The 16,339-nt window shown below is 39.4% G+C and overlaps 1 protein-coding gene across 1 annotated transcript in view; it reads right to left on the minus strand.

Moving 5' to 3' along the window:
- The window catches only part of SBF2 (SET binding factor 2), a 549,657-nt gene that overhangs the window by 33,286 nt on the left and 500,032 nt on the right, over positions 1–16,339 (minus strand). The window contains exons 29-30 of the mRNA XM_011947619.1: positions 7,259–7,443; positions 2,971–3,147 (exon numbers count right to left, since the gene is read on the minus strand). Coding sequence (XP_011803009.1) covers positions 2,971–3,147; positions 7,259–7,443 — 362 coding nt within the window. The remainder of the gene's footprint in view (positions 1–2,970; positions 3,148–7,258; positions 7,444–16,339) is intronic.

Here is a 16,339-nt window from a genome sequence, read left to right on the forward strand (position 1 = left end):
AAACAAACAAACAAACAAACAAAAAACGTTGTGGATATACCAAAAAGCATTGAGTTGTACACTTTTATCATAAGGATAAATTTTATGGTAAATGATTTATATGTTAAAAAAGATACCCCTGGCTGGGCGTGGTGGCTCAACGCCTGTAATCCCAGCACTTTGGGAGGCTGAGGCGAGAGTAGTGCTTGAGCTCAGGAGTTCGAGACCACCTGGGCAACATGGCAAAACCCCATCTCTACAAAACATACAAAAATCAGCCAGGCGTGGTGGCATCTGCCTGTAGTCCCAGCTACTCAGGAGGCTGAGGTGGGAGGATTGCTTGAACCTGGGAGATAGAGGCTACAGTGAGCTGTGATTGTGCCACTGCACTCTAGCCTGGGTGACAGAGCAAGACTCTGTCTCCAAAAAAAAAAAAAAAAAAACTCCATGTGCTGTGTACTAAATGAGAAAAGAACTTTTATATTTTTGCTAAGTTTTTAAAGCCACATCAATTGGCTCAAAGTCCTTAATAAACAATTAAGATGTGAGAACAATATATAGATTTTAAAACCAAATGTATAACATTCTAGTTTTAAAAAATATTTTAATGATCATCAGACATAATTTGCAATTTGAATCCATCTCTGAACAAGAACAAAAATGAAAAAACCCATATCTTAAACAGACCTAGGGTACTTTATTTATTTAATTTTATTAAAAAAAAAATTTTTTTTGAGACGGAGTTTTGCTCTTGTTGCCCAGGCTGGAGTGCAATGGCGCAGTCTTGGCTCACCACAACCTCCACCTCCCAGGTTCAAGTGATTCTCCTCCCTCAGCCTCCCAAGTAGCCGGGATCACAGGCACTCGCTACCACGCCTGGCTTATTTTGTGTCTTTAGTAGAGACGAGGTTTCTCCATGTTGGTCAGGCTGGTCTCGAACTCCCAACCTCAGGTGATCCACCCGCCTCAGCCTCCCAAAGTGCTGGGATTACAGTCGCGAGCCACTGTGCCCAGCCTAGGCTACTTTAAACACAGGAATAAGGCAAATGTCCTACTCAGTAATGAGAAGCTCCTCACGTAACTGTTTCTACAACATAGCTATCACCAGGCCTGAATTCTTTTGGGTTCAGAATTCGTTCTAAGAAATGGCTATTATTAAAAAATCAAAAAATAACAGATGCTGGCGAGCCTGTGGAGAAAAGGGAATGCTTATACATCTCTGGTGGGAATGTAGATTAGTTCAGTCATGTAGAAAGTAGTTTGGCGATTTCTCAAATAACTTAAAAAAGAATTACCATTTGACCTAGCAATCCCATTACTGAGTATACACCCAAAGGAATATAAATTGTTCTGCCATAAAGACACATGCACACACATGTTCAGTGCTATACTATTCACAATAGCAAAGACATGGAGTCAACCTATATGCCCATCAACAGTAGACTGGATAAAGAAAATACAGTACATATACACCATGGAATACTACACAGCTATAAAAAGAATGAGCGTATGTCCTTTGCAGTAACACAGCTGAAGCAAACTAACACAGGAATGGAAAACCAAATACTGCATATTCTCACTTATAAGTGGCAGCTAAACATTGAGTACACATGGACACAAGGAAGCGAATAGATGCCTGGGGCTTACTTGAGGTTGGAGGTGACAGGAGGGTGAGGACAGAAAAGCTACCTATCAGGTACTATGCTTATTACCTGGGTGATGAAATAATCTGTACACCAAACTCCCAAGACATGCAATTGACCTATACAACAAACCTATATATGTGCCCCTGAACACAAAATTAAAGTCAAAAAAAAGAATTTGCTTAAAGAGTTAACTTTTAAGATGTCAGTATCCCAAGTGGGCAATTATTTCCACTGTCTTTAGTCCCTAACTTTTGGTACACGTCTACTTTCTAGCAAAGAGCAGAGCACAGAATGTATCAGAAACATGGATAGGTAAGTTGGGTGGTGGGGTCCGTTTGGAGCTTGGGCTCATAGCCTGGGGACAGAAGGGAGTATTGATCAGTTCCTTCCATGGGTATGCAAAGCACCATAAATTGCCTTAATAATAATGAACACGGCATGATACATTTATAGCCAAATGTATATGTGGTAGCATTTCTCTTTGGTTTAGGTATCTTGAGAACAGTCACTGCCCTGGATACTGACATCATTCCTTTTTTTTTTTGCTTTTTAGTCCAATGTGCTGTGGGAAACAAGAGGCAGGATGCTTGGAGGTAGATAGAGGCAGGGGGCTGGGAATTTCTGCAAGGTGATAACAAATAATGGGGGCCAGGCATGGCAGCTCATGCCTGTAATCACAGCACTTTGGGAGGTCGAGATGGGAAGATTACTTGAGGCCAGGAGTTCAAGACCAGCCTGGGCAATATAAGAAATAAAGGAGCTTAAAGACAAGGCCCTTTCATTTCTCAATAAAAGTTCCATTAAGAATATCCCAAAGTTGACTGAACTGAAAGACAGACACTGTGTTTTTTTTTTCTCTAGCCTTAGGTAGGCTTGGGGGCATCCAGTGTGCCTTTGGTGGGTAGTTTGGGGTGAATCTAAAATCTAGAGACCTGGGATAGGCAGACAAATGAAAGGTGAGAGCTCTTGGAGTCATGTAGAAGTTGTCCTCTGCCCTGGATCCTTACTGTACTCATAACAGAGCAGGACCCCTGTATATACACGCTGATTAAATTTACTACATCAAAAATTTCCATCTAAAAATAATTTTCTCCTTAGTGTCCTATAGACACCAAACTTTGAATTACACAGAGATAAAAACCCAGCGATCAAGACTTCTACTCCCTCACCTCCTATATCAGATGATTTCCTGAAACTGAAAGGCCTTTACTGATGGCACGCAATGAAGGAGGAGAATGTTGGCGAGTGGGGGAACCAAGTATTTTTTTTCTCAAATGCAGTTCTGTATATCTACTTGGCCTCTGTTTCTCTGAGTTATAAAGAAAGAAGCTGCTTCAGACATTACCTGTGGGAGCCACTCAGAATCTCCCAGCGCTTTCAGGAAGGTCACTTCTGAGTCAGTAGGGATGGTGCTTGGGATACAAGCCCTCATCAGCTTCTTAAAACTGGCTTTCACTTGCCGGATTTCATGAAATTCAACAGGAACAAACTCACAATTTAAAGCAAATTCTACCTTGAAGTTCTGTGGATAAAGATTCAGAGAATCAGGCAGATGAAGTGCTATAGGTAAAAGAGTGATGTTTCCAATGGGGCAGTGCATAATGGTAAACAGTTAGTTGGGGCCAAATAGCTGCAGAGGCTGCCAATGGGTCAAGAGAGTCAATCTTGTATGGCAATGTGTCAGTGTTGGTGGGAAGGGCCATTCAGTACAGTCTAGTGGTTTGCCTAGAATGGCAAATCTAGTCCTTACTAGAGGTAGATTACTTAGCCTAAGAATGCTCTCATTCTGAGAACTGGAAGAGACTACTGGTAGACTGGAACTTGATGGAGCTTATAATACCAAATATAAGTCAATTATAAGGCCATGAACCTGGAAGTTTAAAGAGCAACTAATGATAATGGACAGTATGACTACTCCAACAGTGTAAACTAAGTCTTCCCAAGATGTATATGGTAAGGAGTTCCAGACTGTACATGTATTAAAGTTTGTAGATATGCACATATTTGTTTATTATGCAAGTAAAACATATTCATAATAAAAATGAAAAAAGGTAGAGATAAATATTGAGAAAGAAATAAAAATCACTTTCTTGCTGCCCCAAGACTACCAACATTGTGGTGACTTTTTGTTTGTTTGAGATGGACTCTCTGTCACCCAGGCTGGAGTGCAGTGGCACAATCTCGACTCACTGCAACCTCTGCCTCCTGGGTTCAAGGGATTCTCCTGCCTCAGCCTCCCAAGTAGCTGGGACTACAGTCGTACACTACCACGCCCAGCTAATTTTTGCATTTTTAGTAGAGATGAGCTTTCATCATGTTGGCCAGGATGGTCTTGATCTTTTGACCTTGTGATCCGCCCACCTCGGCCTCCCAAAGTGCTGAGATTACAGGTGTGAGCTACTGCGCCCGGCCCTACTTCTTAAAAGTCAATAATAAAAAATTACATGGCTGGGCATGGTGGCTCATGCCTGTAATCCCAGCAGTTTGGGAGGCCAAGGCAGGCAGATTACCTGAGGCCAGGAGTTCAAGACCAGCCTGGCCAACATGGTGAAACCCCATCTCTACTAAAAATACAAAAAGTAGCCAGGTGTGGTGACGGGCACCTGTAATCCCAGCTACTCGGGAGGCTGAGGCAGGAGAATCACTTGAACCCCAGAGATGGAGGTGGCAGTGAACTGAGATGACACCACTGCACTCCAGCCTGGGCAGTAGAGTGAGACTCCACCTAAAAAAAAAAAAAAAAAATTACATCAAAAAACCATGAAAGGCTTTGTTCATTTCTATCTTTGGGATATTTTTTCACTTAATATTATATATGTATCAACCTATATTTATTTGAGTACTTTCTCATTTACATCTTTAATCCATATGGAATTTATTTTGTGTGTGGTATGAGTGTTGCATTTGTAATTAAAGAATGCTATACTGATGGCCTACTGGTATATTTCTTTTTAATAACCTAGCTGTGAAGATTTAAAAGTCCTCTAACTTTTCATGCCAAAGAATGAATTAATTTTCTCCAAATGTTTCCACTTTCTTTTCATTTTGCCCAAATTACTCTACCGGACCATCTGCTTTTCTAAGAGTAAAACTGCTTTCTGGAGATTGGTTGCACAGCAACGTGAATGTACTTAATAATACTGAGTCATACACTTAGAAATGGTTAAGATGGTAAATCTTGTTATGTGTATTTTATAATTTTTCCTTTGTCTTAATAATTCCATTTTAAGGAAGCTACTCTAAGGAAATAATCTAATAGGAAAAAAACCTCTGGGAATGGTATCTCAATAAAAAAAAAAAACAAAATAACCTATTTGCTTGGAATTGTGACTGTAACTTTATGTACAGAAGATAAAGAAACCTAAACATCCAACAATACGGGTTGAATAGTGACTAAAATGTTATGGAGACTACTATATGACATGGAAACATGATGTTAAGGCTTCAGATAAAGAACCTAGTGATATACATGAGTTCCTTTCAATTATTTTTAAAAACTTATAATAGACAAAACATAGTTTACTTTTCAGGAAAGGTAGATTCCTATTTCCCAACTATACATAAGCTAGGTATGCCTATCTTAGAAGCCAGGAGTTACTAACCAAAGTAGTGAGACACTCCATTAGGTTGGAAGGAATTTGTTCCCAATAATCAAGTATTAAAAGTATGTGAATTTACCTAGGTAAAGGTCAAATTCAAGATTATTTTCAGAATAAGTCACTGTAATTTACTGACTTTCCTTTATGCTTCTTTGTTGGGAGAAAAAGGTATGGAATTGTAACTGGATGGCATTGTGCTAGCTAGAATGTGGCACATATCAGACAAATACAGAGCCGTATTCTACACACAAAATCGAATAAAAGATAAAATCTGAATGGAATATATACAATTGCTGACAACTACTGTGCCAGAATGGTGGGATTACATTTTTAAAAATAATAATACTTGGTCGGGCGTAGTGGCTCATGCCTGTAATCCCAGCGCTTTGGGAGGCCAAATGGATCATGAGGTCAAGAGATGGAGACCATCCTGGCCAACACGGTGAAACCCCATCTCCCAAAAAAAAAAAAAAAAAAAAAAAAAAAAAAAAAAGCTGGGCATGGTGGCGCATGCCTGTAGTCCCAGCTACTCGGGAGACCGAGGCAGAAGAATCGCTTGAACCTGGGAGGCAGAGGTTGCAGTGAACTGAGATCATGCTACTGCATTCCAGCCTGGCGATAGAGTGAGACTCTGTCTCAAAAAATTAAAAATATATAATAATGATACTTTATTGAGGAAGGACAGACAGAAAGAAAAAAGAGAGGGAAGGAAAAAGGCAGCATCCAACTCTTTCTTCCTCAAATACGTATGATCACACAGCTAATCTGAGAAATCATGTGCAAAGAGAATGGCAGAGGGGAGTATTAAGGAGCTAAACCTCGGAGAGTGAGTGATTCGGATCACGAGTAAGTGTTGTGCTGAAGCATGGAAAGTCTGTGCTCTGGAGAAGACACTGGCACCAGCAACCCTGGATTGCTGTAGAAAAGTGTTCTACTTTCTGGATATAAAATTATTTACTGTATCAGAAGACACATATGCAGATTTAAAAATTGAGCATTACCCAGCAGTTTTATGCCCTTTACCCTAAAGGCTGGTGACTAAGTGGTTGCAGCAGTCCAGGCAGTGGGAGAAGAGCTAGCAAAGCCACCAGCCTGTTCCAGAAGAGATGACTCAGTTACTGGTGTCTTAAGGGCCAAGCATGTGGGATCTTGCTAATGGCACCCTGCTCTGCTCACAGTTTCTGCTCCACGGTTCAGCCAGAGGTCTGTCTAGGTTGTGCAGTGCCAACTGGAGCACTGGACTAAACGTTGAGATTTCTGAGTTAACAGGTAACTTTCATGTCCTATACACCTATTCGTGGTAATGAAATTTATTTTGTAATGCGTGACTTGCAAAACATTAAATTCAAGGAATTATCGTTGCTTTTGGAGGAAAAGATCATCTTTACAATTTATGGGCCCTCAGCCTGGTGAAGTTCTTTAGCACAACAACTTAACAGTAAGAATACAGTTGATTAGCATCTAGTATTTTGAATTTTCTGACATGTCTTAGGACATGTGTCTCTTTCTGTATAGCCTTGAGAAGTTTTAACAAGTGTTACTCAGAAAATGTAGACTTGGCCTTGCCTTGCCTCCATACGTGGCACCACAGTCTTCCTCTCTCCATTCTTCTATCTTTCTATAGCCTTTTTTATCAGTAGGTTTACAACAACAAAACTATCTGTTTTGTCATGGGCAGATTCCTGTGGAAACTGAATCAAGGCTGTTGAAAACACAGCCTGATGAAGCCTTATTTCTTTTTTCATATGTACACTTCCTAGTATTCCTGATGTTTATGTTGATTTTTTACTGTCATGAATAAATATTTATTTTCGTGGCTAATAAATATGCATATGTATATATGTGTATGTATCTATATAAAAATTAATATATATAAATAAATTCAAAAGGAGAGCTAAATTTTTTGAGATTATTAACTCCAGGTTAAGAATCATGCTATAAAAAAAAATTCTAGCAAACCTGGTTTGTGATACATGTTTTATAAACAGCCCTAGTGTATCCACAAAGTTTCTAAGTGAGAAAAAGAAATCTTACCCTTAGTTGCGACTTTTCACCAAATATGTAAAGGGCTGCTTGCCGTTTCAAGAGCTGGTTTTGTAGGTAGGTGCTGTTACTGAAGGAGGCCGAATGGTCCTTGCCTGCCAGCCGGGCGCCAACATCAATGAAGGATGTTGGAGAGCTGATCAAGCGAGTGCTAGAGCGAAGACTTGCCCACACACCTTCACAGAAGCCAAAGTCATGGAGTGAGATAATCTAATGTGGGAATACCACTGACTAAGGAAAAAGGTGCATGCTCTGGAGCTACAATTTTAGAGGTCATAGCAAGTTGATTAATCTAAAAATCATAAGCCATATGGTCATTTGCTACTTCTGTAACATAAGCATTATCCAATACAGCATTTCAAAATCACACAATCTTAGCCTCAGACCTACCAAACCCCCCAAATCAATCTTATTTTATATTTTGATGTAAATTCAGGATTTAAAAGTAAATACTAAGATCATAAGTAGAAACAGTACATTGACACTGAAAACAAAACAAGCTGGCAGGAGGTACTAGTAAAGTCTAACAAGGCAAATGCTGAGTTAATTTCTCAGGACTTCATGAAAAAAGTAAGGAACATTCTTCTGCTTATTTGGCCAATTTCACATGACATTTAAAGATATAAAATAGAAACTTCACAAGTCTACTAAAATCTGAAGCTGGATATGGAATTAATATTTGTATATCATGCCAAAATGATGTAATTCTAAACAAGATTACATTATAGTTTTTTTTTCAGTATCCATGAAGAATGAGAAATTATAAATTTAGTAATGGGCACGGTGCCTCATGCCTGTAATACTAGCACTTTGGAAGGCCAAGGTAGGCAGATCGCTTGAGCCCAGGAGTTTGAAACCAGCCTGTGCAACATGGTGAAACCCCGTCTCTACCAAAACAAAACAAAACAAAACAAAACAAAAAACAAACACCTATAGTCCCAGTTACTTGGGAGGCTGAGATGCGAGGATCGCTTGACCCCCAGAGGTGGAGGTTACAGTGAGCCGAGATAGCGCCACTACACTACAGACTGGGCAACAGAGTGAGACACTGTCTCTAAAATAAAATAAAATAAAATAAAATAAAATAAATGAATAAAATGTACAGTCAGAAGCAGATATCTTTATTTTATTTTATTTTTTTTGAGACAGAGTTTCGCTCTTGTTGCCTAGGCTGGAGTGCAATGGCATGATCTCAGCATATTGCAACCTCCACCTCCTGGGTTCAAGTGATTCTCCTGCCTCAGCCTCCTGAGTAGCTGGGATTATAGGCGTGCACCACCATGCCCGGCTAATTTCGTATTTTTAGTAGAGACAGGGTTTCTTTATGTTGGTCAGGCTGGTCTCGAACTCCCAACCTCAGGTGATCTGCCCGCCTCATGCCTCCCAAAGTGCTGGGATTACAGGCGTGAGCCACCGCACCCAGCCAGAAGCAGATGTCTTCTAAGAGAAAGGGCAAGCTAAAATGCTAGAAGAGTCTCAGTGAGATAAGTTGACCTTAGTTATATTAATTAGAAAAATCAAGGATTTCTATATGCAAGTCTCAGTGAGATAAGTTGACCTTAGTTATATTAATTAGAAAAATCAAGGATTTCTATATGCAAGTGAGACTATTAAATATCAAACATCCAGACACAAAGGCATATACTAATTCTCAAATTTGACTAGCACTGTATCACCCTCAAATCAAGAGGCCCTCATAAATGCCTGTAGAACTGTGGTGTTTATCTCAGTGATGGGGTCACAGGGATATAGGACTTTCCTACTGCCTCCCTAAAGTGGGCTTTCTTCTTTAGATCTAGAAAGCCTGTTTGAGAAGCTTTAGTCTTTTCCCAGTATTAAATCGAAGTCATGTTTCTAGGTGACCAGAAGTCACCATGATAATGTCACCTCTGCTTCTCTTTCTCTTTATAAGCATTTATGGGGTCAGGAGACCAGTTCCCAAGAAAAGTTTTTATTGCTCATTTAAGCTTCACATGCATGAATCTTTGAGACAGAGTTTCACTCTTGTTGCCCAGGCTGGAGTGCAATGGCACGATCTCGACTCACCACAGCCTCCGCCTCCCGGGTTCAGGTGATTCTCCTGCCTCAGCCTCCCAAGTAGCTGGGATCACAGGCGTGCCCCACCGCGCCTGGCTAATTTTTGTATTTTTAGTAGAGATGGGGTTTCACCATCTTGGTCAGGCTGGTCTCGAATTCCTGACCTCAGGTGATCGCCTGCCTCAGCCTCCCAAAGTGCTGGGATTACAGGCATGAGCCACGGCACCCAGCTGCATGAATCTTTCTATGTAGTTTATGAGTTTTTCTTAGACATTATGGCAATTATTAATTTTTTTGTAAATGGAATCAGAGGAAATTCAGAATGTAGATGAGAATAAAGGATATAATTTTACAAATGCAAAAAAATTACTTGTAACATATGTAGTTTCCCATGAAGATGGTTTAAAAGAGTGACATATCAGGACACATAATACAGTACCTTGATTATGGACTCTTCCCTTAGCTGAAGATTTGGGATTTGACTGAGTAAAACATTTATCTCTGTACCCATGCACTGGTAGGTAAGATTAAAGACAGAAAGAGAAATAAAATGTATATAAGTAGCAAATGTCAGAGCAGACTGAGTAAGAGAAGAATAGGCTATTTAATTTTTAAAATTAATGGGAAAAATGTAAATATGATAAAAGTAGAAGATTTAGTTAACAAACAAAAAGCTGCAGTCACAAAAAAAAGATGCATTGAGTACCTGTTAAATGAAATTTCAGCACCTGTTTATAAATATTATAAGCACAATGAAATGGACAGCACACAGCAGAAGGTGCCACTAAAAAATTATACCAAATGGAATAAGCTTTTAAAGATTATCATTCAGTCAGAAACAAATTTATATAATAAAATTAAGGAATTTGGGGTGTGTATGTGTAAATGTTAGGAATACACTGGTCCTCATATTGAAGGAGACTAGTGAATTCTGCGTGTTGTACAACACGTTTGTTCTTCGAGCAAGGTCATCACACCAGGAAACAATGAAGCTCTAGCAACCATTTGGAATAACTGAGGGCGCACTTCTGCAGTGCAGCATTAAGCATTGCCACGCTATCTTCCTTCTCTTTTCATCTGGAAATTACATTTATTTTCCATAAATACTTACGAGCAGCAAAAATTCATAACCCTGTGACAATACCCAATACCACTAATAATACAGCTTGTGATGACTGAAGTAATGACTTCTCTTAAAATCCCTACTTGCACCAAAACGATAGGCAGTATTAGAGATAATAGTTTTGTAATTTGAGTAATATATTTTTTCCGACAGAAAGAAAGGAGTTTATATGATGGCACACCAAAAATTGTGAGCAGTTTTAGCACTTTCCAAGCAAACAAATTGCTCAAGTCAATTAGAGGAAATGATTTTATATTTATTCAGTCAGGATTGCAATCTTTAATAGTAGTATTAAGTTATATGATGCAAAATTGTGTAACATATGACATAACAAAAATCATTCGAAGTGAGTTTTCATTCCCACTTCACTCCTTTAGAAGCAGAAAATGAAGGGCACTGATGGCTCTGGTGGCCGAAGGAAGTCAGAAAGTAAGGGCTGCAGAGGTGCTGGCTGATGACAGATAGAGAATGTGACTGCAAGACAGAACAAAGGCTTGGGACGACATGGCCAAGGCACACTGTGTGGCCTCCTCTGTGTTGGCTGACTGTCTCCTTTCTGCCAAAATTTTGAACTTTCCTGTTGAAAATGGGACACTAAGATGATGATAGTGACGCTTGAGTAGTTCCTGATTCCGAGATACAGCTTCCCTAACACATCACACTTTCTTACGCTAGTCTTATTGCCTGGAATGATTTCTCCCATTTCCTTACCCGACACATTCCTACATAACCCTTAAGATCTAGGTACAATGTTAGTACCTCTTCAAGGCATTCCTGACTGCTCCCAAGCTGGGGAGCTCTATTTGAACTTTGATCACATTGCATCATGATTATCTGCATATTCTTTCACTCTACAAGATTGTGTGTGTGAAAGGAAAATAAAAACTCAGGACTCCAGTTCACTATGCCAAAAGGAAAAAATTAGGCTGAAAGCTGAGACATACAAGAAGCTGCTTTTCCTTTTGTTCCTAAACAAATAGCTACAGTTAAAAGGTTAAATTTATCCACAGATAGCTACTGGTATGTTCACTTTATCTTATAGACAAATACATAATTGACCATTCCCCTACCTGCTCCTTTTTTCTTGTAACATGTGGATTACTATATCCTCCCTCTTTCTCATTTAAATATTAAATATTAAAGCCCTCGAAACCATTGCTGGAGAAAGGCACAGTCCTTAACCTTGGCAAAATAAACTTCTGAATTTATTGAGACCTGTCTCAGGTACTTTTTGGTTTACAGGTGCTAGTGAGGGCAAGCACCCAATCATGTTTATTCTTGTATCCATGCTGAGAGCCTGAAATACAGGCACTCAAAGAATTTGTTGATTATTTACTTTGTGCAAACCAATACATTGTGAGCTGTTGTGATTCATTATTATATCTTCAACCCAACTATTTTCACTGAAAGAGTGAAAAGAGGGGTATTAAACAAAAAATAGTAAGGACTCCCCCAAAGAAGGGCTCATCAATGAAAAACTGCCAAGTTTTGGCCAATTAGTAGAAAATCAGCAATGATAAAATGGCCAGTACTGATATGGGGCCAGCAGGGGGCTTTGAGAATTCTAATCCCATCTGGAAGTCATTTTAACCAAAGGAATTAGACTAGTGCATTGGTTGTGGGTGGTGAGGTCTACTTAGATTTCCTGAATGATTTCTAGATGTCCTGGGCACTTAACACCAGCAAAGGGTCTCAGGCAGTGTTTTTCCAAACTGCAGGATCCTCCTTAGTGGCTTGGGAAGTCACCCTAATAGGTCAAATCAGTATTTTTTTCAAAATTAAACATTAAAGTTGAAAATACTAATGAGCACTGCATGTGATACAGATGAATATTGTTTCACAAAACTTTTGTTTTAGTGTATATATTATACATTTTGCATATGCCTTAGTGTATATATTATACATTTTGCATGTGGTAGGAATACACATAAATATAAAATACATTTCTTACTGTGAGTCATGATCAAACAAGTTTGAAAGTCACTGGCTAGACCTAGGGCATATGCCTTCTATCTCTTGCCTTAGATCAGTAAGGCTCAAAGCAATTTAAATGCAAATGTCAACTTTCTTCCCATTTCAGCAGAGTATTAGGCAATGGCAATGATAACAGTAACTATAATAATAATAATGACAACTAACATTTATTAAAATACTACTATGGGCTAGTTACTAAGTTAAATGTTTTACATATATTATTTCATTTATTCCTCATAACTACCTTAAAAATCTGTATTATTTATTACCTTAATTTTAAAGATGAAGACACTGAGAATTAAGAGGTTTCCTAAATTGTTTAATCATACAGTAAGTACTGGGACTATGGTTTGAATTAGAATGTAACTAAACTCTTGATGTACTGTTTCCTGAGGAACCATGTGACCTTGGAACCAATCAGTAGGAACTGGCTAAGGGGACTGCTTCAGGGAAGATAAGACACAGTTCATTTTCCCCATAGGAATGCATTACTGTTCAGAGAACCAGTGTTTCCTAAGCACTGGTGTTATTTTCTCTACTCTGTTCTGACGAAAGGGGAAAAGGAAAAGAGATGCTAAGGTCACATGTGGTGCCTTATTTATCATTTTGATCTTATAACTGGCCCAGTGCATGAGACACAAGATATATTCAGTAAATATATCTGCACTGATACGATGCAATACTGAACTAATTCTAGTCCCAGTTGTACTGATACTTGCTGTGTGGCCTTGGCCAAGTCACTTAATCTCCCTGGGCCTCTTTAAATACCTATCCTGGAGGTTATTTCAAGGATAAAATGGAGAAAAACTTAAAATGTAAAGGATGAAGAATTAAAAAGCTGCCTCCAAGTGGCTACTTCTCAAATATACCCAGCTATTATATTTCGGTATTTGAGAGACAGTACTGATTTTCTCAAGGCATTTTTCTACTCAACAAAGAAATTTATCGAAGTTGTAAATACAGGAGCTTCCCCCATTGGGCTTAAATGTTATTTTAATTTTAAATGAAAAACAATGTGATCTATTCACTTCTTTCTTTTAAAGTGATTCTTGTGTAAAAAAGGATACATCCCTTGTATTAGGAACTCACCAACATGCATGCTGAATGCAAAGTGATCATCCTGACTGAAAAAGAGGTGAAGGTCAATTTTAACCCTGGCTCATCAGACCAGGAGAGACACACAGTGGAAATAACATAAGAAAAGTAGGCCAGGTGCGGCGGCTCACGCCTGTAATCCCAGCACTTTGGGAGGCCGAGATGGGTGGATCACGAGGTCAGGAGATCGACACCACCCTGGCTAACACAGTGAAACCCCGACTCTACTAAAAATACAAAAAAATTAGCCGGGCATGGTGGCGGGCACCTGTAGTCCCAGCTACTCAGGAGGCTGAAGCAGGAGAATGGTGGGAACCCGGGAGGCGGAGCTTGCAGTGAGAGAGATCGCGCCACTGCTCTCCAGCCTGGGTGACAGAGCGAGACTCTGTCTCAAAAAAAAAAAAAAAACATAAGAAAAGTAGGAACTAGGACTGTATGAAAATGAAAGGAATGAAAAAAATTGTGAAAATAGGGGAGCAAAAAGAAAAAGGCTAGGAAGAACTAGGGGTTAGGGTAAAAAAAAAAAATAATAGAAGAAGAATTAGATGATAGGAGGTTCCTCCCACAGTGGTACCTAACTCTGGAAGAATGAAGAGACTCTGTACTTTGAGTTGATACAAGGAAATGAATTCCTTGCAGGACATGGGCATGTCTAACCTAGTCTTGCCCTGCCAGTCTAAATGTGTGTCTGCCTGGCATGTTCCCATAATAGAGAATCTTCTGAGATCCTTAACTTGCCTGCCCCAGTTCATTCTTCCTACTTTGAGAAGGAATGACATTATCAGAAGAAACACAGAAACAGTTCTAGACATCACAGAGAATGTTCAAGGTGTCAGGAAACAGCAGTATCTCTTTGTCCAGTTTATCACTGGGACTTTAGGAGGTTTTGGAGGCTTTGGGAGTGAAGAGTTAAGAGATGGAGTAAAAAAATGAGATCTGCGTTTCTGGATTTTAGCCTAAGATACCAGAATGACAGGCACCTGGTTAGGAGTACAAAACTGTCATAAGGAAACAAGCCAAATTCACAGTAATTTTCAGCAGAAAGTATTTGAGAAGGGTGTCAGAAATAATAATTACAGCCTCAGACGTGCACATAGTGGTCATAAGTTAAATAGGAGATTTTAATCTGAAAAGGTAAATACAGCCTTTTGGGTGCCTTTAGGATTAACAAAGAATGGAGTCATAAGAATATAACCACTACTGGGAATTCCCTTGTATAAAAGAAGCCAAGAGCTGGAGGCCAGTGTTAAAAAAGAATATAATGTAGTTGAAAAAGATTGTTAAGGCCAGGTGGGGTGGCTCACGCCTGTAATTGCAGCACTTTGGGAGGCTGAGGTGGGTGAATCACGATGTCAGGAGATCGAGATCATCCTGGCCAACATGGTGAAACCCCATCTCTACTAAAAATACAAAAATTAGTTGGGCATGGTGGCATGTGACTGAAATCCCAACTACTCGGAGGCTGAGACAGGAGAATTGTTGAACCAGGGTGTCTGAGGTCGCAGTGAGCCAAGATCAAGATGGCACCACTGCACTCTAGCCCGGTGACAGAGTGAGACTCCATCTCAAAGAAAAAGAAAAAGAAAAAGATTGTTGAAAATCCATGAATCTTCGGTACCAACATAAAAGTAGAGACAATTGTGTAGCACAATTTATATTATAGGCCACCTGGCCAAGTGTTGGAATCGATAACATGGTGATGTGTACAATGGCAAAATACAAGATCAGATTGTGGGTGGGAGGGCTTCAATCAACTAGACATCTGCTGAAAGCTGCATTCTCTAAAAGTTGAGTGGAAAAATTACTGACTTGCCTTGCTGGCAATATAAACTTTCATATGGTAAATAAAGCAGTAAGGGGAAATGCAATCTCAAACCAAATTCTGACAAGAGTGCTTAGCAACTGAAATACCAGGACCCTAAGGAGAAAAATCACTGTACCATCTTTTAGTTCAAATTCACTGAGAAAGAAATGATAAGAAGAACAAAGTTTGTATCTTAAACTTTAAAATAGTAGTACCCTAAAAATCCAGAAAAATGAAATATATGGCTGTAATGGGTTGAAATGTGTCCCCCTCCCAAAATTTATATTAAGTCCTAACCCCCAGTGCCTCAGAATATATATAATTAGTTAACATGAGGTCATAGTGGAGTAGAATGGGCCCCTAATTCAATATGACTGGTATACTTATAAAAGGAGAAATTTGGAGCCAGACACAGAGGGCGAATGCCATGTGAAGAGGAGGGCAGAGATTTAGGTAATGCTTCCAAAGCCAAGCAATGCCAAAAATGGCCAGCAAACCTCCAGAAGCTAGGAGAAAGGCATGGAACAGATTCCTCCTCACAGCCCTCAGAAGGAACTAACCCCCTTGACACCCTGATCTTGGACTTCCAGCTTCCAGAACTGTGAGACAATAGTTGCTTAAGCCACCCAATTTGTAGCACTTTGTTATGGCAGCCCTAGGAAACTAATACAACGACTTCAAGGCCTGACACAGTAATTGGAAAGATGACTCAAGAAGGTTGAAAGCTCTTAGGAAATCTTGCAATGACAGAAAGTTCTGACGAGGCAGGAAAAGAAAGTATCCAAAAAACCAGTATGACCACTAGGAGATGTGTATGGTTTTCAAAAGGGAAAAAGTGAATTTTGTAAAGTAGAATCTTTATGTTGATTCTGAACCAAATTCCAGGAATGGATTATCAACGGACTATTTATAATTACTTTTAAAAAAAGCACTGATTCCTATAATAAGTCACAGCAAAGTAACTGTAAAACCCTTGGTGACGCAGTTAATTATTTGAAAGATTGGCAAATAGTGGATTAAAATGACTGACAGAGATTTA

Source organism: Colobus angolensis, unplaced genomic scaffold (assembly GCF_000951035.1).
Source record: "Colobus angolensis palliatus isolate OR3802 unplaced genomic scaffold, Cang.pa_1.0 Scaffold269, whole genome shotgun sequence".
In the NCBI taxonomy this organism is placed as follows: domain Eukaryota; kingdom Metazoa; phylum Chordata; class Mammalia; order Primates; family Cercopithecidae; genus Colobus; species Colobus angolensis.